At 45.2% G+C, this 27,633-nt stretch overlaps 1 protein-coding gene across 4 annotated transcripts in view; it reads right to left on the bottom strand.

Moving 5' to 3' along the window:
- The window catches only part of SPAG5 (sperm associated antigen 5), a 577,046-nt gene that overhangs the window by 43,692 nt on the left and 505,721 nt on the right, over positions 1-27,633 (bottom strand). For all 4 annotated transcript variants that reach the window (XM_085649122.1, XM_085649121.1, XM_085649120.1 and 1 more), the window contains 2 exons: positions 13,568-13,642; positions 10,413-10,493 (listed from right to left, as the gene is read on the bottom strand). In XM_085649122.1, the coding sequence (XP_085505248.1) occupies positions 10,413-10,493; positions 13,568-13,642 (156 nt within the window). The remainder of the gene's footprint in view (positions 1-10,412; positions 10,494-13,567; positions 13,643-27,633) is intronic.

A 27,633-nucleotide genomic window follows, 5' to 3' on the forward strand; every position in this document is an offset into this window, starting at 1 on the left:
GTATCCATTAGTCAGATGTGATGCTCCTCCACACGGGTAGGTAAAAGGTGGTGCAGCCTCCCACCGGGCATTTCTATGCTGCAGAGGGGTAAATCACATCTGCTTCATGGCAGCCGCAGGATGTTGAGCTGGATTTGAGTAGTACATTGCCGTAGGGGGCTTGGACACTGTTGACCCGACTTTTACCTTGAGAGGGTTGGGAGAATGGTTGATGCTGAGACATATTGACGCACCTGGACCAATTTCCCCTTCCCCATTACCGTTTACAGCCTTAAGGAAACTCTCCTTACAAATTCAAATTAATAATTTGCATATGGCCAGGTTGCATCTAACTGTTTATTATCAGTTTTGTACAGTCTTATAAATATATACCTTTCACTTTTCTACACATTTTGAGCTCTCTTGACTCCTATATATACACTTGAGCACTCCTCCTTACACGTTCCCTAGAAAATTTTCCTATCTTCTTGACCCTCTAATGATTGTTCCTTTAAATGACTAAATAAATATATTGTAATAATACTTAGTGTTTTTTTCTGCACATTTATTTTCACGATTTACAGACGCTTGGGAGCTGATTAATGTAAGCTCAAATAAGTTGTTAATTCTGTTAATCTAACTCTTCCTTGAATAATTGGTCCAGGACCATTATTTCTTTATAATAATGAGACATATTGACGCAGTCTCTGCTGGAATCCCCTACAGATTCCCCGAAAGGGGAAGAGTTTGTTGGGAGTACTGTGGAACAGCAGAGCTAGGCCTAGAAAGCAAGCAATAGCTTTGCTCTACATAAATCTTTCTAAGGCCGAATTTGTTCCAAATATTCTAGAACCAAAGGATATGTCCATTAAGGATTTTTGGATGTAAGATGAGAAGCCCGTGCTGTGAATCTAGCTGTGTGCTGAAGCACCATGCTCATTCCAACTGCCCTACCCAGACAGCTGGTTGTATCCAGACCTGAGCGAGTGGAGTACTACTTTGTGTCCTGGCCATCCGTGATGAGACGTAGCAGGCATGGCTCTATATCATCTGGGACAGCTGGGAAGAAATCCACCACTCTTACTCTCCTGGAGTTCATTCTCCTGGATGGTAAGCTAATGGGGCACTTGGGCCGGATTTCTCAAATCTATCGCACACTCATTGTCAACTTGCCCAGTTCACTGGACCATTTGAGGACTTGCTGGAAGGGTTGGATGGGCCCCGTAGACAAGGATGCCCTGATGGCCCCTTGTGAGCTTACCACCTCCTCTGCGGTTTAGGCCACACTTCCGCATGTCCTTGGATCAAGCAGATTTTTACCATATGGTGTGGACCTGCATTTATGGTGCTCCAGTACTGGACAATGGTGACCTGGGAGTTTTTAGAGGTGCTAGGATGGGAGGTTCCCGTTTCTCCCTTGTTGGTTTTCCTTGGGTGTTTGAATGCTCCGGGAGAACAAGGGCTGAGATGGCATTCCTGGCTATGGCTTTTCTGGTGGCAAAAAGGGACATCGCAGCACGATGGATGACTCCTGGATCGCCTGCCCTGTCAAGGTGGAGACAGTGTAAATTGGTGTGCGCAGTAGGAGCGTGTGGTCCTTTAAGCCCGCGGCTGTCCCCAGAAACATGGACGGGTGAGGGGGAAATGGCTGGGGCAATTTGCTTAACTAGATGTGGATTTGCACTAGTAAATATTCTTTATGTTTACTGTCTTCTAACCACCAGGTGCTTTGCCTTGTATGGATTGTTTATTACTTTCAGTCCTGCATCATGTGTGTGCCATGTACTCTAACAAGGGGCAGGACCCAGCTTTGCCAAGGTGTCCAACAGCACATCAGTAAGAGCCTCATTGAAAAGAAGCAGAGGTTATTGGCTCGTTTGGCATAGGTGGAGCACCTTAGTCAATACATTTGTTTTCACATCTGTTGTGGGCAGGGTGAGGTCCAAAACTTCTGTTGCCCTCGTAATTACTGTTGCCAAGGGGGCAGACTGTTCTGTTGCCATAATCAAGTTAGGGGAGGAAAGACAAATGTCTGGAAAAGTGTCCAGCCCACAGGCATCCTACGGATCCAAAAACAGCTTTTCTTCGTCATAAGGGTCAACACCATCATCATAATAGTCAGAACGGGGTAGGAAGGTTTTTGAGTCTAAAAAAAGATTACAGGTGTGTCATTTGCGGCCTCTGGAGAGGTGGAAACAGAGTTGCTCAGTCCAATAATACGATAGGATTTGGGTCTGGCGCAGCTTGGAAGACTCGGTGGACAGTGGGATGTCAGGATAAAGGAGACCCATTATTCGACTTATGCTATTTTGATTTCCTGGACTTACCTGAACTCCTGGACTTTGAAGATGAGCAAACACAAGATTGGTCCTGGGAATAAGAGCATGTCCTCTTTCAACCTCAGGACCTCTTGGACTTCCTATAAAGTTTTGTGACAAGACGTTTGGCTGTGTGGTTGGGGATGTCCTTTTTATTCATTTCCAAGCAGCATATACACAAAGCAGAGTTCTGTCTGGAACTGAGGCACCAGATGCAGATATCATGGGTGTCTGTTAATGACATCTGTTAGTTGCAGTCCTTGCAAGGTTTAAACCCTGTGGTTTTTGCGAGGGCACAGATCCCTTGCAAACTGGAAAAAATCAGAGGGAAAGAAAAAACGGTCAGACTGACAGGGTTCAATAGAGCTCTGGATCAGAGTCAGAAGGTGTAGAAAGAAAGGAACTGAAGTCCGCACACGTAGGTGATACAGTGGGACGATGTCACTTCTGGGGCAGGATAGATCAGAAACAAAGCCGCATGACACCAATTACCAGAGCACACTGGAACGTCTATTAAAATTCTCCGGATCCAAGTTGGCACCAAAGGGAAGCCGCATACAGTGCTATGCACTTCATAAATTAGTGCGGTGTGGACTTCAGGCTGAAGGGGAGAGCTTGAAGCTGGTAGTGGCAGCCTGGTACTTGAAAACAGATACTTTTGATGGAAGTACAAGCCCTACAAATCTGGTAATGTCATATTCTCCAATCTGATAAAGCAGGACAATGTCTAGCAGAGCAACCATTTAGAATGATTACTTTTAAGAAATCCGTACAGATGACAGGCTGAAAACTGAACACCACTATTAAGACATCTTTATAGGGCAAAATCTTGACTTTGATCCTGTTTCGGTGGACCGGTTTGAGAGCCCCCCTTTATATAATTGATAGGATCTCTGCTTGCAGCTGTAGAATCGGAGATGATGCTACCAATGAGGTGGGGTGCATTGAGGTCTCTCAAAGAACTCTAGGTTATATCCCCAATAGATTAGATCTACAACGTATTTGCTGGAAATGATACACGACAATACCTGTATATTAAGTGCCCTTTTAAAAAACAGAAACCGATTTCATTGGTTTGCCTACAAACAATACAATTGTTTCATTTGCCATGCCTCTGTTCATTGGAAAACAAATAGTGCCCAAGCAACTCCCCCCCCCCCCGCCCCCCCCATGAGTCAGTACAGCATTCCCCAGGTAAACTTAATCAGCGTGGTCAGGGATAGGGCTCCCACATGTCGGGCAGGGAGACATGAACCATAGACTATCAAGCGTTAATTCCCGTCAAGGGGTGCGCAATGCAGGGCATGGTAGCCAGTATGGAACTACTTAAGAGTGATCATGGTGATCCTGCAGGCGACCCCGCGGATGTGTGTCTCAGGATTGGAGAGATTGTCCTCTAGGATTTCCCAGACTCTGGCCACTTCAATCTTTCCTATGCCTCTTCAGCTTCTCTTAGGAATACCCTTCCCTCTCACCCCACCCATTTAATCATTTATTTTTTCCGAACATGAGTCCGGAGACCCCCTGGAGATTTCCAGTTTCTCACTCTCTCTAGTTTGGTCAGGATAAATGCTAAATCTTGGAACTTGGTTGTGACCTTTGTCTAAGACATGTGAGGAAACCATCCCAGTAAGCAGCCTCCCGTGGTGTAGGGAGCCTCCCTCTCAATAACCTCACTGATCATGTGTAAGACCTCGTCCCAGGATATAGTTAGTATGGGACATTTCCAAAACATGCCTAAGATGTGTACTCCTCCCTCTCCGCACCTAGGTCCTGCTGCATCAGCCACTTGCAAGTATCAGCGCACACGCTCTGGGATCAAGTATGGCCTATGGAGGACGTAGTAATCAATGAGTTTGAAGCGCACATTCCTAGTCACCTTGGGTGTTCTTTCTAGGATACTATCCCAATCCTTAGCAGTAACAGGAATGCCCAAATCATACTCCCACTGGGCCCGTAGTTTCTTCAGCGGCTGTTGCTGGTCTGCTTGCAATGCTCTGTATAAGCAGGCGACCGTCTTCATAGTGTCCGCTGAAAGTGCTATATATTAGCAACTTTGTGATGTAGGAAGTTCAGTAGTGCCCATTTTCCAATGTGTCCGTAGTGCTTTTGCGAGTGCTCTGTGCAGTAGAAAGTGTCACCGGGGGAAGATAAAATTCTGCGTGGAATTCCTCAAACGGGAGCAATTCTTTAAACATATCTCCTATGTTCGTCGTCCCCGCCTCCATCTAGAGGTCAAGGTCCCGCCAATTGCCGCCATGTGCAGTCTGATTGCCCATTTAGACATATTGGAGCATGTTGTCTAAACAAAGTCACTCCTTCATAGAGTAAATTTAATATGAACCTGTACCTCTAAGTGAAATTTATGCATTTGAGCCAGCACTGGGATAGCAGAGCAGCAGCCCTGCCCAGCTCACTGAAACCCACACTGGACATGTCCATAGATGTGTCACAAATAGCAACTAATGCGGTGTCTCCCCCATGGAAAATCATCCTGGTGTTCTCCCTCATACTGTGGTATCAGCTCCAGATAGGGAGCTATATCATTCCACATCTGTTGGTCATATATTCCTAGGTTGTCAACGGAAGTGGCAGCATTGATTGTTGTGGGGGCTTCCAGAGACCCACTATCCAAAAACATTATTCAGGGTGCCGATGGATTGTGAAGAATTTTTGAGATGCTTGCACTATTACACAACCCACTAGTGGATGTTAAGTCAAAAAAAGTCATGTATTCTCTGATGACCATTTCTGTTTAAGTGTAGGCACAGCAGAAGGAAAAGTGGCAGTATTGTGCACGGTCCTTTTCCTTTCAATTCAATGACCATCCAAAATGGGAATTGCACCAAATACCTACCAAAGGTGGTCCCGAAAGTCATGCAGAAAACAATCCTCCTGTTGGATTGACAATGTTAGTACAAAGGACTTGAATACTCTCTCCATTAGGTCGTGGAACTTTGCTAAATCATCAGGTGCTGAGTTCACAGGAGGAAGTTCCAAGTCATCTTAAAAGGGGAAGGGTATTTACTATGTAGTCGATCCATTCGTGATCAAACTGTCCTTGTCCGAATTGAGATCATCTTGAGGAAGCCATGGAACTTGCGGAGGAAAAGGCAATGGAATGCACATTGTCAATGGCAATAGCACGTTGGGTTTGAACAAGGGGTGAGTCAGATGGCTTTAATGAGTGGTGAGGGTTCCCTTGGAGCAGAGTAGTCCACAGCTGAGGCATTAAGCAGACATTTCCCCATGTTAGGGGCTGACAAAGCGTACGGAATGATGAGTAAATCAAACATTCACCCCCAGTCAAGAGAACTGGGTTAAATCCATCGTTCTTTGCTCATTACGCCACTCTGGTTTGGACCAAGCTATATGCAAATCAGTCTTGACCCTGCTTCTCATGGGAACTGTCCAGCTCGAACTGCCAAGCCAGGTTCTTCCTGGACCAGAAACAAGCATCCTGAGACCAGTTTTGGGGGTTCACCGCTCATCGGCCAGGCTAGCTTGAAACCAGAGGCACAGCAATTAAGGGATCCACGTCTGGACATAACCATCTCACTCAGGGCAAAAAGTGCTACAGCATAAAATGGACGGAATGCTGAGTAAATCAAACATTCACCTCCATTCAAGAGATCTGGGTTAAATCCATTGGTTCTTTTGCTCACTACGCCACCCCAGTTTGGACCCAGCCATATGCAAATCAGTCTTGATTCTGCTCCTCATGGGAATAGTCCAGCCCGAACGGCCTAGACAGGCCCTCACTGGACCGGAAACAAGCATCCTAGGACTGGTTTCGGGGTTTCACCCCTCATCAACCAGGCTAGCTTGAATCCAGTGGCACAGCGAGCAAGAGGTCCTCGTCTGGGCATACCCATCCCACTTACGGCAAGAAGTGCTACAGCAACAAATGATGGACGGAATGCTGAGTAAATCAAACATTCACCCCCAGTCAAGGTGGACAGCACAGAAGTCTGACAGAATTGCTCATCCTATGATAGTACTTCCTCTTGAGCCTGTAAAAGACTCTACTTTCTCTGTTGAGTAGAGTTTTGGTCGATTTCTGACGGATTTTGCACTTTTGTATTTTATAGTATGTATGAAGGAAAAAATTCCTAATGATGTGGATTATGTGAATGAAGGTGACTCTTGCAAAAAGCCAATTGGGGCGCGAGAGGGCCATCTTTGGTGTCTCAGACATGATGGATTGATTATAAATTTCTACCCCAAACAAATAGGCAGAGAGAGTAATCCTACAAGAAAACCTGCTCAAATGGTTGAGGTATCCCAGTACGTTTAAAAATATGAACTGTCAGTTGAAGTCACAGTAGCAAAAAGATGAGCAAAGTTTAGTGGAAACTGTGATCACACACAATGTGTAGTAGAAAGCCGACCTATTGCGATCCTTGGGGGAGTGGAGTTCAGAGAACCTCTAGGTCATTGGCTGAAGTTTGGGTCATTTCCAATGATGCGAATTGGCTAATAAACGGACTGTTTTTATGTTGGGTTTTTTGCCAATTGGTGTTCTGAGCTGCTGACCAGAGGCCCCAACCTTGAAGATGGAGAACGACTAAAGAAAATGAATCCATGAACGATCTAATGCTAGAGAACTTGACAGCATTTTGTAACTCCCACTAAGATATACTGAAGCATAAGAAAAAAGATAAATGTTTTTGTATGTCCCAGATAATCAGCACAATTGAGTACTGGAGAGTAATGGAAGACCAGAAGCTGAATAGCTGAATACCTGAGCTTAAAGATAAAGCAATCTTGTGTAGTAGTTTTATTAAGTAAAGCTGGATAGCCTAATCAGTTTTTCTATCCTATCTACGTGCAGTCTGAGAAAGTCATTATCAACAGATACATCAAACAGCTGAATAAAGGTAATAAAAGAGAGCATTTTTGTCAAACAATCTGATGAAAAGTGTTTACCATCAGAAAATATACAAGGGTGGATCTGAAAAGAACGAAAACAGCAAATGGACATCCCAGAAGCTTAGTATGAATTTAAGGACCAAACTGTGGTCCACTTTATCAGAAACATTTGACAATCAAGCAATAAGAATAGATTCAGTTCCAAGGTCACAAGTCTAAAGTCTTTCTCTAAACTAAAATATTAGACACTTCTTATTCTCCGTTTAAACATGAATATGGTCACCTTTTTTGTAACCTTCTTTGAGTATTCAGTTATGAATCAATCATGAGTCGTTGATGACACAATGAGAATGGTGTACATATAGACAAAATTGAAATGCTCTTAGAGTGAAGGGAGCTAAAATCTCATCAATATAGAACTGGAGATGGATGTATTAAGCATGTAACATGGCAATACAAAGAACATGAACCAGAATCGAATCACATTCAGAATTGTATCTAACAATCACAAATATATAGTATCATAACTGTGGTAGAATATTGGAGAAGTCGTCACTACGCTCCCAAAATAAGCTGTGTTGACAATTTAGTTTGACAACAGAAGATAATCGATCATGTGCATCTAATAATCCTCCTTTTTCTCAGGAAGGTGATCTGCAAATTGGTGATCTACTTTCATATACATGTCATTTCCACCAAGCACCACTGAAGAATTTGTTGCTACATGATAGATGAAAAGGTACCACAAACCCAACCCATGTAAAGGTACCCAGATACAGTTTATTGTACCTGAGGGGGGTGAAAATGAGTGCTTTAAGTTTGAGAGTATGATTGAGGATGAGACTTCAAGCACAGAGGGTAATGTTTTGTCTCCATGTACCTTTTCATGATCTTATGTGAGGCAACTTGGACATTCACTGGTGTAAAAACCATCCATTGAAGAAATCGATCATACTTGGTCCTAGTGGATCTAAATGCTTCGATAACTAAGGTATTAAAAATACATAGCACTGAGACAAAAGATTCGAGTCAGCAAACAGTTGTCCTGGCCTTCCACCCATGATATCGGAGTGTAGAAATTGGAGAGTATTTGTCCGATGACTATGGACTACCCGGCTATATTAAATAACTTCTTTCATCCTCTGTGGAAGAAAAATATGGCCACGCAGGGGTAACAGTACCTTTGGCAGGAGGAAAAGCACTCCCCCCAACAACTGTCTTTAGGAAGTGGCCTATGGGGAATGTGAGTTTTGCACGTTTATTTATGCCTGGAGGATTACCTAGTGAAAAGTTCTACTTCAGATGACAGCATATGTAGGGTTAAGGTTCTTCGATGCCATAGAGTCATTTTCTTACACAGAATCAAGACGTCTTCTGAGATTGAGTAAGACATCAAGAGTTTGGACACCGGACCATCAGTTATGCTCCACATCAATGGATATTTAATTTTCAATGGCATAGTCTTGAATGCCGGCTTCATTCTTGATGAAGATTGAATCTTTAATCCCAAAAAGTCTTCTAATGTGGTGTGATAGTTGATGGGATGGCGTATGAGGCAAACGTCAAACTGTGGTGAGAGTGTCCACAGCATTGCCACTCCTTTGTAATCTTGTAAGACACATCGGATGAGTCCTTCTCAGTACAGAGATGTAGTTTAGAACTTGTCTCTGCTAGAAGGGTGAGAAACTGCTTTAGGTTCTGTAAGGCAGCTAGGCACTGTTGCCTAATGCCCTTTTTCTCGGACCTCCCTCCAGCACACAACAAAATTTGCAGTTGTTTTTTAATCAGGTAGACACACTACACACATGGGGTGTGAATTCTTCTAGGCTTTTATGTCCCCACGAGGGGCACTTCTCGGACCGCAGACAGTCAAGGCACTACAGGAAGACATTTCTCACCAGATAACAAACATAATTCAAATGAAGAGAAATAATGCTGATGTACTGTTTTTATGATGTGATTGTATTGTTTCTAAATTCTGAAGCTATTGTAATGTTTTATGATGTGAATATGTATTTGTGGTCTAAATTAGACCAAAATAAAGAATTTGACTCATTTATAAATGCCATAACAAATTTTTATACTATTTTTCTATTTATTTGGTGTTAAAAGATGAGACATGAAAAGGCAAATGTGCCTTTTTCGAAGGCCTTTTCTTTTAATTTTATTAGGGGAGTGTTTTTCTCCATTCTTACAAATGTGTTCCGGCATGCCAAGGGTAGACAGGAATAATTACTGTTTATCAATCTTACTGACCGACAGATCGGTATTTGGACTTTCAGAAGAAAAACGATAACTGCAAAATTTTGAGACATGGAATTTCGTGATTTTTTTCTTCCCCAATATTTTACCTTAAGACCTGGAGCAGGGGCAGCATCACAAGTCAAAAAGCCAATCACGAAACTCTACTCGAAATGAAATATAAACTTTCAAGTAAATTCACAAAGTTTTTATTTTCAGATGGAGGAATAAATCCAATGGTGTGATAAATACTTGGTGGAGTTTAGTCACGCACCATTGTCCAGATTAGCAAAACAATCAGAACAATAGGAACTAGTGGTTACAGAGGAGAAAAATAATAGATCTGTAGCCGCGGTCCTCCGCGGTCCTCCAGCATAGGTCTCTAGAATGACATGCATAGATGACATGGCTAATGCAGACCTAATGTGGGGGGATAATTCATAAAAGCACAATAATTTGAGGATGATATGATGCAGAAGAAACATGATGCACCAGTAGACAACCTGATGGCATAGGCTATGTTTCCAATCTGGTTACAGACTAAAGGTCGGATTATGATCTTGGTGGATGGAATACTCAGTCACAAATGTGACGAATATCCTGTCTGTCAAATTACAAGTTCCATAGGATATAATGGAATTGTAATATGGGGGACAGGATATCCGTCACATTTTTGACAGCATACCCTTTCCGGCAAGATCGTAATCAAGTTTCTCAACATTATAATAGTCACTATAAGGATGGCACACCACTGAATCCCCACTGGACAAGGTAAATATAACCACAGGAATTATGCAAGCCCCAAATCTAACCAATCTAACTTCACCAAAGAGCTTCATGTGCCCCAATAGACCAGTGCTTATTAGGTTCCTATGACTGTATAATGATTATCCTTTCAACTGTGTTAAGAAAATTCCTTGTCTGTTTCACTTTAACTGGCATGTGTGCCACATACAGAATGATTGCATTCCACCCTATTTTAAGAAACAGACTGAACGTTACCTCTCGTATCTTCTCAATAATGTTGTCCAGCTTTTTCACCTCTTGCTCAGAGCATTGCAAGTTGTGCTCTAGGATTTCTCTCTGCAAAAGAAAAACAGCAACTGTAAAGACTAGAAGTAAATCAAGCAATAGGAAAGCAAATATGTCTTGCTTTTTTGACCCATTAGCTTTGCCAATGCTGTGAATACTTGGGACACAAAGCGTGTGATGACACAAACATGCAAATGCATGAATACACGTCATTCTACAAGCATATGTCTAACTATGGAATGCTGCAAGTGCCATTTTATTAATCTGTTTTATCTACTGTTCCAACACTTGGAGCAACAAAATAAAACAACTCGTGAATACAGAGCGGTCTAGCACCAAATGATAGCTGTTTGTTGTAGGAAGCTGTCTTTGTATATACTATACCAAAGCAAGGTATTCAGTGGATCCTCAGAAGTATAGCAGAGGCTAAAGTAGAAAATACCTTACTCTCTTTTGTGGTAGTGTGGTTGAGCAGTCAGGCTTATCAGATAGTAGTGTTAAGCATTTGTTGTACACACTAAGGCAAGAAATGAAGTCACACACTTAAAGACTGAATCCAGATCAATTGTTTGTATACAAAGTTGTTACTTTGTTATTTTTATTACTATAACCAAGACTTACTCAATAGCAGGTAAGTTGACACTTTCAATACAATAAAAGTTTGCAAGATACAGTGTGTACTAGTTTTGTAGAAGCATACAAGTTACTTTGCAATAGAAAAAATGGTTTGTAAGCTCTTTACAACACTTATCACTTTAGATTACTTTCTAGTTACTTTTAAAGTTTGGGGTGAAACAAGCTACTAACGGGAAATAACATTTACAACGCAGTCATTACATCGCACTACCTTTACATAGCAGTCATTACATCGCAACATCCTTTACATCGCATGTCATTATAACGCAGCCATTACATCGCATGTCACTACAATGCATGTCACTACAATGCAGGTATTACATCGCAAGTCATTACAATGCATACCATTACAACGCATACCATTACAACGCATACCATTACAACGCATAGCACCCTTACACTATCCAACACTTACCCTACTGTTGCACTCACTGGAGTTAGAATAGTAATTATTACCCCTATACTATCCAACACTTACCTTAAATGCAATTTAATGGTATGCGTTGTAAAGGTATAATGCGATGTAACGGAATGTGTTGTAAAGGTAGTTTCTGAAAATGCAATGTAATGGCATGCGATGTAAAAGAATGTGTTGTAAAGGATGTTGCGCTGTAAAAACTGCGTTGTAAATGTATGTGTTGTAACGTCATACATTCCTACTAACAGTCTAGACATCACAGTACATCAGTGAGCAGGTTAACTCTTTTGAAGCCACTAAATTACTTTGTTGCAGTACAAGACGTGTTCAAGAATTGGAATATTTCTCACAGAAAAACCCAACATACAATCCAATTCTAGGTTCAGGGCTGGCCCCTAAATACTGCATTTAGGAGGTGTTTTAGAGGTCTCGAGGAAGTAGCCAATGGGCCACTGTTCTTAGGGTAGTTGCACCTTAGTGTGCTCACCCCATGTGGGGGAGTAGCCAAAGTTCCTAACCCGGATTGGAGGGTGCCTGGGGCTTCACCTCGCCTCCCACACCTGAGGGGTCGGGTTGGCAGAAGTGGGCACACCTTCTGGGCTGTTCTGATTTTTCACGCCGAAGAGGGGGCGAGACCGGCAGTGGGGCCTGATCCTGACAGCAGGAGGCTGGGGGTCGAGTAGCAAAGGCAGCAAGGCCATTGAAGCTCCCCGGCCACACATGGCTGTTCCTAATCTGGGAGAGGTGTGAACACCTCTGCCTATGAAAGGCTTTGTTTCTGGACCTAGGGAGTGAAGGCTCCAACCCCAGGGGTCCAGAAACTTGTCTCATGTTGGCAAGCTGGTCTTCACCAGTCAGGAGCCCACCAGTGGTTGGTTTGGGTCAGGGGTCCCCTCTAGAAGGGACCCGAGTGCAGGGAATAATAAATCTGACACTGGAATCAGCTCAGGTTTATTAATCTGAGATATTTGATTCTAAACGTTCCAGCATTCAGTATTCCATTATGGTGATAGGAAACTCGTAATGACCAGTTTTTAGACCATATATTCAGGATGGCTTTACTGGGCACTTATAATATCTAAGAATGGCCTTCAATATTATAGGGACCTGTCTGCTCATGCAGATAGGTCTTCACATGAGGTATAGTGCACCCTGCTCTAAGGGTGCGTTACCTAGGCCTCATGCAGTGCTGGGAAGGCATGGCACACAGGGATGTGCGCCATGTCTATGCTTCACTTTTAGCTTCACCACGATACGCAGGCTGCAATGGCAGTGGTGCATATTTGTAGTGAGGGGTCCCTGAGGGTAGCATAATACATGCTGCAGCCCTCAGGGGCCTTTCCCTTGCTACCAAGCCCTTGGTATCATAGGTACTCTTTACAAGGGACTTACAGGCAGGCCAGAGTTGTGCCAACTGAAGAAACAATGACGCAGGTTAAGGAAAGAACACAGACCCTGGTATCCTCATTGGCAGGGACCCAGGGCACACTCAGTCAAATTGCATCAGGTATCTGGCAAAAGGTAAGGGGGCAACTATGCAGATATGGCACTTTTCTCCATACCTCTCCCACGAAATTCAGAAAAAAAGGTTGGTTAATAGTGCAGGGGGGTAGGGTCACAGCTGTCAAGATGTGTGTTTCTTGCAAGAAATCCCTTCAGCTAGTCATCGCTTGATAGCCACCAGCATTGTGCATGCTGGAGTTTTTGAGTGTGTTTACAATGTTAAAATCGAAACTATGTTCTTGACAAAAACATTAGGACCTATCTTATTGACATTTGTAATGTCACCCTGACATGGGGCCACACCGGGCAGGACAGAAACGCCGACACACAAAATAAAAGGAGGCCGCACAAACAGATAACAGGATGGGAGAGCGCAAACACACAGGGCAGAATGGGATGGCGCTTGGAGATGGCACGGTAAGATGGGCAACTGTATATAGATGCTGGATGGGAGGTTTACTTGCACCCAAGGCAAAACTGATGGCCACACACTTAGGGACAGGATGAAAAGTCAGATGCCAGTACAGTACTGAGAGACAGGATATAATTCTTAGTAAAAATTCCTTACATGTCGCATTGTCTTCTGGAGAACTTCAGACTTTGAATTTTCTGTATCTATCAGCAACAGTCGTAGCTTGGTAAGCTAGAAAAAATATATATAAGAAAAAATTAGTTTTGCACAAGATACATCTCTACTCCTGGTCAGGACTTGCACCTTTCCTAAGAGATTCCTTGAATGTATACTGTCTAGCCTATTGAAATGGTATGCTCTTCGTTGTGTAAGAGGCTGCTCTCAACCCTGTTTAAAAGTCATCCCCAAATGCCTTAAAAAAAAGCAAGCCTCCCCTGTACCTGACAAAGAAGCGCTCCCTGTTGACAAAGAAAAAATGATTTACATACTTATAAATCTGATTCTCCAGCATTGGTATCTTTTATAGCTTCACATGATACATTCTTATACACATACTCCCTCCTTTAACCCAAAATGGAAATAATTGATAGACTGGAAACAAAACAACATTTAATTTTCCAAGCTCTATTTTCTATTGAGTTTTAGTTGTATTTTTAGTATGTAGCCATTAATTGTATCACTACTGTGAGAAGCTGGCCTCGTATATGATGTACACTTATGTAAGTGAACACCTTGCACCAGTCCACACAACCCTTATGGTGATTTTAGAGGTCCTAGGCAACCTTAGAAAGCTCTCTAAGTGGCAGCTGTGTAGAGCAGCCTTCAGGCTTAGTCCAAAAGGAGTGTAAAGCAGCTTGTTTTACCAGAATACAATCTTATAGTATAGATTAAGTAAAAAAGAACCACACAAGGTATTTATGAAAATATGTATTTATTATATAATACTCTAACACATAGAAATATCTTCTACCCAGAGATATGCACAATGCACACAATACTTTAGCAAAGAAACACAGTAAATAGCACGAAGTACACAGTGGGCCTCCGTGGGGTGTGGGGGGCGTGGGAGGTTGGGGGGCAAAACATATACTAAGAAAGTGGTATAAGGACCATGACTCGGGTCGAGATAAGGTCGAGAGGACATAGAAGCGCTGGGGACCCAAGGAACCACCCAAGGTGAGTAGAGAAAGTAGAGAAGAACCCCACGGAGAGCATGTGAAGTCAGGGAACACAGCATGCTCCATACAATTCTATGAGCAAGTTGTGATTGGATTTTTAAAGATTAAGGACCCTTCACAGTTGACCGAAGAAACCCCGTTGAAAACAGAAGGTTGCAGAGCCACCCCACCCGTGGATACCCCAGTTACCTACACCAGAGAAGCCGGGTGCATAGCCGTGGTGTCGGAAACCGTTGCCGAACCCAATGGAGGACTTCGGGAGAGTGCCGCTGCTGGAAAAGGAGAAAGTGTCCAGTGGATTCTAGATGAGAAGTACCTGCAAGCAGAGGGGACAGAGTCTATGTCACTCAGGAGTGACCAGGAGACCTGGAAGACGAATGCCCTCCAATGTGGAGTGTTGCAGGAGAGTTGGCGAGGACACCTTGACTCTGCAGCTGGGAGGACCAGGCGACGCTGAGGAAGACCAGGAGCCATGCATGAGCTGTCCCACGAAGGATGTCGCGGGCTGAGGTGTCGGTGTCCAGTGGGAGCACCAACAAGCCTTGGCAAATGCAAACAACGCAGGCGCTGAAGGTGGAGCAAAATGGGGACCAGCAAGGTCCAGGGGACTCACCACAAGCAGGTGAGTCAGGGCAGGGAGGGAGCAAGCAGGGGTGCCCAAGAGAAGCAAAGGTGACCATCAATTGGACCCACAGGCCGGAGGCACTGGATTTGCGGGAGGACCTCAAGCAGCTCACCAAAAGATGCAGGCCACGATGCACATTATGCGGTGTGGCTGAAGATTCTTGTCACAGGAGATGCTCGAGGTTGGGGCTACTTGGAGCCTGAAGATCTTCTTGGAAGGAAGTCAACAAGCCTTTACATCTGCAAGTTGATGTGATGCACAGGGGTTCGGTTATTGCAACCCCCACGAGGGATACTGTCTCAAACTTGGTGAGAGGGCAGAACCTTTCGGAGTCTAGAGGAGCTCAGGAGTAGCAGACCGGTCAAATTAGTTGGAGGGAAGTGACTCCTTCAGGTATCTTTGATGCCCACAGGCCTTGGAAGGTTCCTATATAGTGCACAGGCACAGAAGATGCAGCAGACCGGAAGGGAGACGAAGTCGAGCTCAAACGAAGTTCAGCGAAGTCCAGAGTGCCCAGACGGTAGAAGAAGTGGTGCCTGATCTGAATCTTATCCCACCCCAAATCTAGGGACCTACACCCGGGTAAGCCCTTAAGTTCCCTAGGGAAAGGGTTGGGATGATTCAGGAAACCCTCCTAGGGGAGGGTCAGGACAGGGAGGAAGTTACTCCCATGCCTTTTGTCAAGTTTAGTGCTAGAACGGGAGCCAACGGCTCCCAGGACTGGTTTGAACAGGACTATACACAGGGACACCAAATGTGCCCCTCATACAGACTTGGTGGCACTGGCAAGCACACCCACCCAGTCCCAATACACTAAATCCTGTCTGGGAGGTGGTCACACTCCCTGTAACAGGATGCCTATTGTTCTGCCTTCCCCTGCTCAAGCTTGGCTCAGCAGCAGGAGGGCAGAAATGGGTCGCTGGTCGGCAGCAACCATTTTGTGTTGTCCGGGTCTAGAAGATTGGCACCGGGTACACAGACTAACGGAGGTCTCTTCCAGTGCTTGGAATCATACCTCCCACCTAGTTTATGGTGTGGGGATATGATTCCAACATGTTTGGTATCAAACATGATAGGATTCATTGCTGCCAGTTTTGAGATGGTCATCACGTAATTGTGCGTTGTCACTCTATATGGTATATGGCTGCTTCACTGACAACCCGGGAGAATGGACTCCGTAGGCTGTAGGTGTGCCCTGCTCATGCAGGATCACCCTCTCACTTAGAACCAAGCATCCTGCCTTCAGGATTGCAAACGCCTGCTATAGGGGTGACTTATAGGTTTTAAGTGCAGTGACCCTAGATATAGGAAACTTATATCTTCAGCAAGTGGTGCTAGCACCAGCTTACACAGGCTGCAATGGCAAGCCTGTAGTTCCATTTTGAATGGTCTCCTATGGGTGGAATAATGCATGCTTCAGCCCATGGGGGACCCCCTAGGGCCCTGAGTACCTTAGTACCATATACTAGGGATTTATAAGTGTACCCCCTGTATCCTATCTGGGATGTACCTATGTACTTGTCATAACAATTTAAAAGAGAAAGCAGATAGACTGAGGTCCTGATTAGCAGGTTCCCAGTCAGACTAGTCAGTAACAGCTTAGCACCAGGCAAAAAGTGGGGGTAACCATAGAAGCAGTGTTATATAGTGCAAAACCGACCCAAAGGTATTGGTGCCCTTTACATGAGCACCAGTTACATTACGCAAGGTCACATTTATTTCTTAGGCACAGGGAGATTAAGTGATTTCACAGAAAGTTGAGCCGACGCCGAGACTAAAACCTGATTTCATAGTTCTAAAGTTGGCTGCTCTGGCCATTATGCCACAACCTATTCCCTATGAGGAGGAAGAGTGGGTAATTCACATCTCTAGCTTCTGCTAATTTGACTATCTGATGCTCCATGTTCTATGCGTAGTCAAGGAAATGGAAGAAAAACTGAACCCCCGATGGCCGTACTCTACTGACATCTCTCTGCAAACAATGCAGACAACTCATAACATCAGTCAAAGCAAAATACTATACCAAACCATCAAAGAAGCTGCCAACCAAAGTAGATTGCTCTTCGAGACAATCAAGCAAGTTAACACTCCCATAACCATCCTAGTACACACTTCACAGACCAGTGCAATGCCATCAACAGCTTCTTCAGAGAAAACATGCAGAAGATCTGACAGCACAACACCATCACAAAGTTTAAGCTCTTACCCCCACCCTTTCTTGTCACACACCACAATGGTCACCCTTCAATGTTGTATCCCTTGCCGATCTCACGAACATACTCAACTCCCTCAAATCCACCTCTTGTGAAAATGACGTCTTACATTTGTCATTCATCAACGTTCTTTCCAGAGAAGGTTTCGTACACTAAATCCAGAAGACAAGCCAGATCCTCCCATGCATAACTAAATCTGCAGTAGACCCTGATGACCTTGCCAATTCCATGTTAATTACTGACCCATCCTTCATAGGCAAGATCTTAGAAAATGTATGTAGTTAAGTAGGATCCGTCTGGCATAGATATTCCCACTTTTTGCCTGGTGTCAGTCTGTTTTGACTGCAGTTGACTGGGATCTTGCTAACCAGGACCCCAGTGGTAGGGCTCTCTCCTCTAAATGTGATGGTAAGTACTTTGTACATCCCAAAATTGGCATACTGGGGTACCACTGTAAGCCCCTAGTATATGGTACCGTGGTACCCAGGGCATTGGTACACCAGGGGTCTTCCATGGGCAGTAGCATGTATTGTCCTACCCATGGGAGTTCATGCAAATTAGGTATGCAGAGCTGCTGTGGCAGCCTGCATGAAATGGTGCCTGCACCTTTCAATTTGGACATAAGATTTCTCTTTTACCTCGGTCACTGCATTTTAAACCCATAAGTCACCTCTAAGGTAGGCCCTTCAGTCCAATGACAGGGTGCATGGTTCTTAAGTGTGTGGGTACTCCTCCATGAGCAGAGGTACCCCTACAAACCCCGGATTCCAGTCTCTGGTCTTTGTAAGTGCATGACAGCCATTTTAAGGCATATAGTGGACACTGGCAAGTCGAGATGTCTAACTACATAAAGGTTGCTCCAAACCAAGTCAATTTTGATATCAAACATTTTGGAATCATGCAACTACACCGATGCCAGTGCTAGTTGCATGATACCATGTACTGTGCCTTACAGGTTCTGCCTGACAGCCCACGCTGATGCCGGCCTCAGACCCTTTTCTGCCCCCCCCTGCTGATGAGCCTTACTTGGCACATAGAGCTGAAAAAAGGATTTCCTGCGAAGGAGAGGTGTGACAAACTCTCCTTTAGAATTAGGTACGGTAGGAGTGCTTCCGAGCACCACCACACTGCATTGAAGGGCACATGTGGTGCCCTCTTTGCATAAACCAGTTTTGCCCAGTTTAGGAGCCCTTGGCTCCTACTCTGGTGCAAAGCTAAACAAAGGACAGAAGTGTCCACCCTCCTGTCAAGCTCCTCCCTAGGGAGGTGCCCAGCGCTCCACCAGGTGGCCACTGATTAGGTGTGGCATTGTGCTCCTGCTCCTCCTGGATGCCTCTGGGGGGGGTTTGGACTCTGTCCCCTCTGCTTTCAGGTACTTCTCGTCCATAATCTATATTTGGGTTCCACCGTCCTGGTCCACGAGTTGCTGCAGCCACCGGACTTCCAAGATCCTCCATTGGCTTCAGTGGGCAGCTCCGACACCACTTCACCCCTATGCATCTGGGTTCCCTGATGTAGGTATCCGGATTACCTAGGTATCCACAGGTGGGGTGGCTCTCCAACCTTCCCTGATCCAATTGGTGTCTTTGGGATCCTTTGGTAAAGGTCCTAACACAAGAAAATACCAACCGCAACTTACCCTGTGTTATTCTACTGACCCTTGACCCAGTGTAACCACTCTGCACCCAGGCGCCTTGGGGTCCCTAACTACTCACCTTTGGTGGTTCCTTGCCTCCCCTGGGCTTCTCTATCCTTGGGTATTAATCTTGTTTTGATACTTCCCTCTACCACTTTCTTAGTATATGGTTGCCCACCCCCAACAGGACCCCATGCATTTTTTAAGCTACTTACCTGCTATTGAAGTATTTCTGATTGGAATTTGATATCTCCAGGTAGGAGATATACAAAGTCAGTTCCTAGTGTTGTGTAACACATCCATCATAGTGTAAGTCTCCATTGTCCCCTTTGTAATAATACCAGCTAAAAGATTTAATAAAATTTAGACTCCACTTAGCCAGGTTTTTATTTAAATATGCACCTTTCTGAACCTCCCACTCCCATCCCTCCATAGTCAACACCCTACAAAATGCTCCCACGTCTTCGCCGATCTTCGCAAGCCCCGTCCTGCAGCGGGGCTGGAAGAGCCCGATGATGAAGCATGCCACCATGGGCCACTTTTGGTGGGTGAGGGTTATTTTAAGAAACTCATTGTTTTCCTTAAATCAATATCAAGACCACTGATAGGACTTGTACTCCGATCATCAGTGGACTTCTGTTGGTTTTCACATTTGACAGGAGGTTGAGTCCACAGTGTACCTTACCTCTCTCTCCCCCTTTTGTTTGTTCCGTGTAATAAATACTACAATATTTGTTATAAACTCTTGTGAGGTTCTTTCTGGAGTGAAAGCTTGCTGACTATGTGGTCAATGTACCCGCTTTATACCCTCCTGAATAAGCCTTAGCTGCTTTCCACAGCTACCCATGAGAGCTTTGGTTATCAGGGACCTAAGCACTATCACTAAGGGTTGCCTGGACTCAGAGCACAGTGCTTCACCATAGTGGGACACTATATAATGAACCAGCCTCCTACAATGTAGTCTACAAGTTCATATTAGTGCAACCATTTCCTACACATCTACCAATCTGGCTTCAGATCATGCTGCAACACGAAAACAGTTCCCTTAAAAATCATAGACAAATCCCTTCTGTTCACCGATAAAGATAACACCTTCCTCTGGATATTGCTGGACCTCTCAGGAGCCATAGACTCTGTTGACCATCACACAGTCTTCCACACACCAAGGTCTTAAATGAGATTCAATGCAAATTTCCCTCACTGGTACTCCTACCTTTCCAGCCAACATAAGTTGATTCACAAAGAAATCTTAAGGCCCCAGAAGATCCCATTCATCTACCAAGCCTGAAAGTAGGAACTTTGCCATCTTCACCTGGTACATGGAACTCCTTGCAGCTCTACTTACTAATAACAGCATGAACATTCACCATTAGGCCTAAGACGCACAATTCTACTTCAAGGTCTTCTCTGCTCTGTTTGAGACATCCATTGTCGGAGACACAGCCTGTACCTCACCAGTCCTGGATGGCCAGCACTCTCATGAAGCTCAATCCCACAATGCGGAATTCCAGTTATTTGTCAAGAAAACCATGCATTGGCATACTGACTCAATGACATGAACCTTGCCAGCTCTAAATCCCAACTTCCACCTGTTAGGTCTCTTTGACTCACCTTGGACACCTATCTCACCCTGAAAAAACACAAAGCAAAAGGAAAAGAAATAAAAATACAAAGATGGCCTGGCCCCACTTCTCTTTTCCAACGAAAATGTTCAGAACTCCTGTGCAAGCCCTCAGGCTCTTGCATCTTGTTTGTGGAAATGTCCTGTTCTATGGCCTCCCAGATTCCCCACTGACCCCCTCACCCTCCCTTTGAAGGGTGTGGGGGTCAGTGGAGAGGAGTTGGCCTAACAGCTAGGGCGGTCGACCTCAAATATGGGAAACCGGGTTCGAGTCTCCGCAAAGCCGCGCAACATCCTGTGATTCTGGGCAAATCACTTAATCTCCCGGTGCCTAACAAAAAATGAATGTGTCCTCATGTAACGCAACTGGTGCTTATGTAAAGCGCTCTGATACCCGGTTATCGGGTCAAGTTTGCACTATATAAAACTCTGTTTAAAAAAAAAAGAAGGGTATCTTACACTCCACATCAAATCTCCACCATGGGCTAAATTAATATCACATCACCTACATCCTAATGAAACTTCACTGGTTCCCCTTGGCAGTCCGCACCATCTTCAAAACCAGCAGCATGATTTACTAAGCATCTCAAAAAGCACCGTTGCCTATGTGACTCAAAACCTCACCATCTCTGGTTGCTCTGGGCACACCTACAATCTCCAGACCTGACAGGCATCCTTTTCCTTCATATGTCTCTCATTGTAGGTAGGTTATAGATTATTTTAGATGGAGATAAGTGCAGCAGTGTGGTCTTCCCACATCAAAGAATACCTTTTGTTCTGGTTCTGAAAAATGAAGTAAAAGCTGGCATGTCTTGCTGATTATCAGGGTATCAACCAGACTAAGGATACTGAGGTGTCTACCTCCAACTACAGACTGGCTACATATTTACAAGAAAGTGTTTCTGCATCCCAGCAAATGGAACTGAATATGCTATGTATATGAATATCAGTGAGGAACCCATGATGCAGGATATATTGTTAACATAAGCTTTGGCTTTCTGTATAGCTTTTTTGAAACAGGACTTTGCTTTTAGCATCAACCTACTTTCAAATATGCCTCTGCAACCCATATCAGTTGTGCTCAGGCTTTACCTTGTTTAACATGGAGTAAAGTTTACACCCCAAACTTTAGTGATTTGTAAAAGGTGCACCATAAAACTTTCAAAATGCACAATCACACTTGCCTACAAAGTTATAGTGTCCCATGCTATGGACCCACAAGTGTAGAATCAGTAACTCTGTGATGTATATGACCATGGTGTTATCGGTGATATCATCAAATATGTAATTTGAGATGTCATCAATGATGGTATCAATGATGTCAATTAACATGTCATAGGTGAGGTAATACGTGAGATCATAAACAATGCATGGCAGGAGGGAAAGTTACAGTAAACTTTGTAAGCTACAATTGGTGGATTTGAGTGTTTAGGTTTTTAAATATTAGTTTTTATCTTATTTCAAAACATAACTATATTGTCACTTTAACCTTAGTTTTTTTCAAAAAACACACAAATGAAATGTGTAGTGGTTGTCACTGGACAGTTATAGTTAGGACCATATTTCCATAGGAAAGTTATTTTTTGGTGAGCCAGCCTGAAAGGTTTTGGAGTGACCCGTCAAGCCAGGACCCCGAAAAAGGTGAGGTCCCAAAACCGGTTGTTCCCATGAAATTTTCTATAGGAAAGTTGAACAGCGATTAAAAAAAAATGGCTGAACGTAATCATACCAAATGTGGCAGAAAACTAAATATTTACCCAGAAAGCACACTTTTGGTGATTTGGTGTGAATCTGTTCAACCGTTTTTGAGAAATTTATGTTCAAAATGTATGTATATTTCACACCACTGTACCACTGCATATCCACCACAGATCTGCAGTCTCTTGAGATCAAACCGCACAATCTGATTACCTGGCTGCAACCTAAAGAAAATGTGGCAGCCTCCATGTTAAGACTTTTTGACTTGGTTCCTGTGTCATAAAAAAAACTAATTTTACAAAAAGTATAACGGGCAGGGTAGGGGCACCTTGGCCTCCTGAGTGTATTGGGGGTTCCAAAGGGACCAGCCCTGAGATGCAAATTAAAAATTATATTATATTTTGCAGCGCTGCTGATGCGCAGAGCATTGCCACAGTGAAACCGCGGAGCACTGAACAAAATAAAGAAGAAAAAAAAACATATTTAGACTAATTCAGCGCTTTAAATGTCCAACTCTACGTTCCACACGGCTGAATGGTCTGGCATTTTGTTGGCTGAGCACAGAGCCTGGCCACAGGCCAGGTCCTGCACACAACTCCATGCCGTGCTTGGCCGAAGGCCGTGGCTGGCATGGGCTGGCCACCCACAGGTGGCTGGGCACAGGGCCTAGCCATAGGCCAGACCCTGAGCCCAACCCCATGCAGCATATGGCTTTCAGTGAGGGGTTGGTATAATAAGGTATGGTAAAAATTATTAATTTATGTAAAAGAAAAAAAAATAATGAAAACCCCAAAGGGTAAAGTGAGGTTATAGTTATGCGAAAATGTCAGTTACAACATAGGGAGTACTCTTGATCCACGGTCTGGAGCACCCAATGATCTGAAGTGATGCTCCTCCATCGGGGAGGTTGAAGGCTGATTGCGAGTCATCAATGCTAAATTAAAGCGGTTTTGCTGTAGCTGGAAGAGCTGAGGATGGCTGAAAAATTGTCTTGAGGGCCTGAACGTTGAAACCCGCTCCTTGACCTCTTCCTCTACAGGAGCGAGCAGTCTGCTGTGGCTGAGACTAATATTGTCTCTGCATGAAGCCCCCTGTGAAGCCTCGAAAAAAGCGCTGTTGTTGGGGAAACTGCAGAGTGTGTAGATAAGCCCAATAAGCTGACAGTAACTTTACTGTCCTTGAACATTTCAAGGGCAGAGTCCGCCTTTGCCCTGAAAAGTTTAGAGCCATCAAAGGACATATCCATCAATGACTTGCACTTCTACAAAAAAGGTTGTAGCGCAAATCCACGGGTGGAGTCTCAGCACCAATTGGTCTACAAAAAAAATCAGTAGTATCCATCTCTGATTTAACAATTAATACTTTGCAGCATCCTGCCTATCGTAGCACAAGTGCTGCAACATCTATTTGAGTTCTTTAAAAACCGCTGATGGAACATCAGCCACCCTATCTCAAAGCATGGGAGTATCTCCCTAAATGACAACGTGGTAACTGTCCGAAGGGCCAGACTGGTCAATGAAAAGACTTTCTATGCATAGGCTTCCATTCTCTTATGTATCAGGAGTAGTAGTTGGAAACACATTTGAGCTGGTACGACGCGTAGAAGATTGCACTACAAGGCTTTCTGGTGTTGGATGTCACAACACAGAGTCTGCATCTCTAGGAACTGGACTTGGTGTCTAGTAACCTGCCTATTTGTTGATGAGCAAAATCCTGGTTTTGTGCAGGAACCCACTAGAACATCCGTTAATGCCTCTTAAGGGCAACAATGGCTTCTGAGAAGACTGATCTGGGTTCCAAACCTCTCTCAATGGTGTTGTATTTACCTCTGGAGAAGGTAGGATAACCTTTAAGACATCTGCCGCCCTCTGCATCACTGTTGAGAAAGAAGCCGTTTCCTCAGTGGCCAATGTAGGGTAAGGCGATGCTAATCCATTATCTTGGAAGGTGTTTAACCCACTATCGTCTTTTAGGTCATCCAAAATATCTCAGAGTTCAAAGGAGTTGATATTTTTCATTAATGAAAATTTCCTCCCTGCCTGTATCTGGCTCTGACTAGACAAACTATTGGTCTAGGTGGAGGAGCATGTTCCAAGTCTGACAAAAGATTAGATCTTTGTTCGGAGTCTGTGACAACGGTAACGGAATCAGTAACAGCAACCACAAAAGGCAACAGCAACATTGAATGTGGTGCGGAGGATGGAGCCAAGGGTGTAGCCTGTACCAGATTCAACGAAACAAGAGCCGGTATCGATATTTACCTCTGGAAGAGATCGAGCGGCACAGCTATGAGGTTGGTTGTGTCGACAGTTGATCAGCTGGAGGTCCCCCTGGATCCACAGGGCTTGAAGGTGCACGTGAGATGTCGGGTATGGCACCAGAGATCCTCCCCCTAACTAACTTTATCTGATGGAACTTATCTGTTGCCACCACCCTAACTGAAGGAATCCGGAAAGGGAATGGCATTGTTACAGGGTCCTCAATAGGGGGGCTTTGAGCGCTAGAGGTGCCGGATGTATCGTGCAACTCCACATGGTGCAAGTGTCGTGATGCAGGTGAGCCATGCTTTGACTTCTTATGTTTTTATGGCTCTTTCTCAACTTCTCTGACTTGGAGGAAGTCCGGTTGTGAGAATGACCGCTGAAACGAGAGCAAGTCCCATCTCTCGGCTGTTGCACTGAAGATTTTGATATAGAATGGGCATCAACTTCATTAACTCCGCGATGAACAAGTTACTTACATTCGGTAACGATGTATCTGTAAGAAACATTAGTTAGTTAGATTCCTCACCTTAGAATATCCCCAGGCGTCAGGCTGGATCCGGAAAGATTTTTGTAGCAATACCCCTTGCGTGTCGCTAGGCGTCGTCTGCGGCTCCGTGTCCGTCGTTGGCTGGAATGACATCGTCGGAGTACTTTTGGAGTACTTAGACGCCACCCTCGCGCGCTGATGTCAGTTCTTGTACATAGCTTTCCGCGCCAGGAACGCAGAGCCATGCAAGAGACCGAAACTGGTGCCAAAAAGTCTAGGGCCCTGAACAGGATTACCTTAACCCTAGATGTCGGTTCGCAGAACTGGGGAGGATGGGTGGGTCGGTGAGGAATCTAACTAACTAATGTTTCTTACAGATACATTGTTACCGAAGGTAAGTAACTTGTTCATCTGAAAGAAACACGTTGGTTAGATTCCTCACCTTAGAATAGATACCCCAGCAATACCAACCCCGGTGGTGGGTCTGTGAACCAAGATCACACCACAAAGTCCTGGAGAACAGAACAGCCTAAGAAGCCATTTCTCCGGACTTGGCTGTCCAGGCAATAGTGCTTGGCGAATGTGTGCAGTGAGGCCCACGTCGCCGCCTGACAGATTTCCTGCAAGGGAACTCCCCGTCCCAGGGCAGTAGTCGCCGCTGTGGCCCGGGTGGAATGGGCTCTCAGCCCAACAGGAGGGTCCTTTTTCGCCAAGGAGCAACAAACCTTTATACACAATACGACCCACCGTGAGATGGTCCGCTTGTGTACAGCCCTCCCCTTCTTAGCACCTACGTATCCAACAAAAAGTTGGTTGTCCACCCGGAACTGTCTGGTGCGGTCCAAATAAAAGGACAGCGCACGTTTGGGGTCCAGACGATGGAGCCTCTCTTCCTCTTTCGAAGGATGCGGAGGCGGAAAGAAGGTGGGCAATGTGACAGATTGCCCGATGTGAAAGGGGGTCACCACTTTTGGAAGAAAAAAAGGACGAGTCCGGAGGACAACCTTGTCCGGATGAACAGAAAGAAAAGGAGGCTTAGATGACAGAGCCTGGAGCTCACTCACCCGTCTAGCCGAGGTGATAGCTACCAGGAAAGCAGTCTTAAGAGTCAGAAGACGAAGGGGACAATTGTGAAGAGGTTCAAAGGGAGCGCACATCAGAAAGGTCAAGACAATATTTAAATCCCACTGAGGCATTACGAAGGGGACAGGAGGGAACATGTGAGTAATGCCTTTAAGAAAACGTGAAACAACAGTGTATTTGAAAAGAGAAGGCTGATCAGGAAGCCGTAAGAAAGCAGAGATTGCAGAAAGATAACCTTTCAAGGTGCCCAGAGCAGAGCCCTGCTGGGCCAAAGAAAGAAGAAAGAGGAGAACCTCAGAAAGAGGGGCGGAAAGGGGATCCACAGCCTTTGCTGTGCACCATGCCACAAATTTGTTCCACCTGCAGGCGTATACCGATTTTGTGGAGGGACGCCTGGCTGCCAGAATGACGTCACAGACTTCATGAGGCAAGTCAAATGGCATCAACTGCCGCCGCTCAATCTCCACGCATGGAGGTGGAGACTGGACAGGTTCGGGTGGAGGACCGTCCCCTGCTGCTGCGACAGAAGATCCTCCCGAAGAGGCAGTCGTACCGGAGGATCGATTGACATACTGAGTAGCACGGGATACCAGTACCTTCGTGCCCAATCCGGAGCCACTAAGATGACTTGGGCCCGGTCGCGCCTGATCATCTTCAGCACTCTGGGCAGAAGTGGTATAGGCGGAAAGGCGTACAACAGACCGCAACTCCACTCGCGACGAAAAGCGTCTCCGAGCGAGTGCCACCTTGGAACTGCTGACATTGCGCGTTCTCTTCGGTGGCGAATAGATCTAACCAAGGCTCTCCCCACTGCAGAAAGAGACCTTGCGCCACTTCGGAGTTCAGACGCCATTCGTGATCCATCATGCACCGGCGGCTGAGTTCGTCTGCTCTGGCGTTCAGAGAGCCCGCCAGATGTTGAACCACCAGGATGATGCCCTGGTGTTCCAGCCATGTCCAGAGGCGCAGAGCCTCCTGAAAAAGGGTCCACGACCCCACCCCGCCCTGTTTGTTGCAATACCACATGGCGGTGGTGTTGTCCGTGAACACCTGCACAACACTTCCCCGGACAGAGGGAAGGAAGGCTTTCAGTGCAAGCCGGATCGCTCTCAGCTCCAACAAGTTGATATGGAGTTGAGACTCCACCGGAGATCAGAGGCCTCTGATCTCCGCCTCTCCCATATGGCCCCCCCATCCCAGGAGGGACGCATCCGTCACTACTACGTGCTCCGGTTGGGGTAGGGAGCGGCATCTGCCCCTGACCCAATCGCGGTCCGTGAGCCACCACTGCAACTGTTTCGCAGTGCCCTCCGAGATCAAGACATGGTCGGACAGGTTGCCTCGATGCTGGGCCCACTGAAACTTCAGGTCCCACTGCAGAGCCCGCATTCGCCACCTGGCGTAATGCACCAACAGG

The sequence above is a fragment of the Triturus cristatus genome, chromosome 3_2 (genome assembly GCF_964204655.1).
Source record: "Triturus cristatus chromosome 3_2, aTriCri1.1, whole genome shotgun sequence".
In the NCBI taxonomy this organism is placed as follows: domain Eukaryota; kingdom Metazoa; phylum Chordata; class Amphibia; order Caudata; family Salamandridae; genus Triturus; species Triturus cristatus.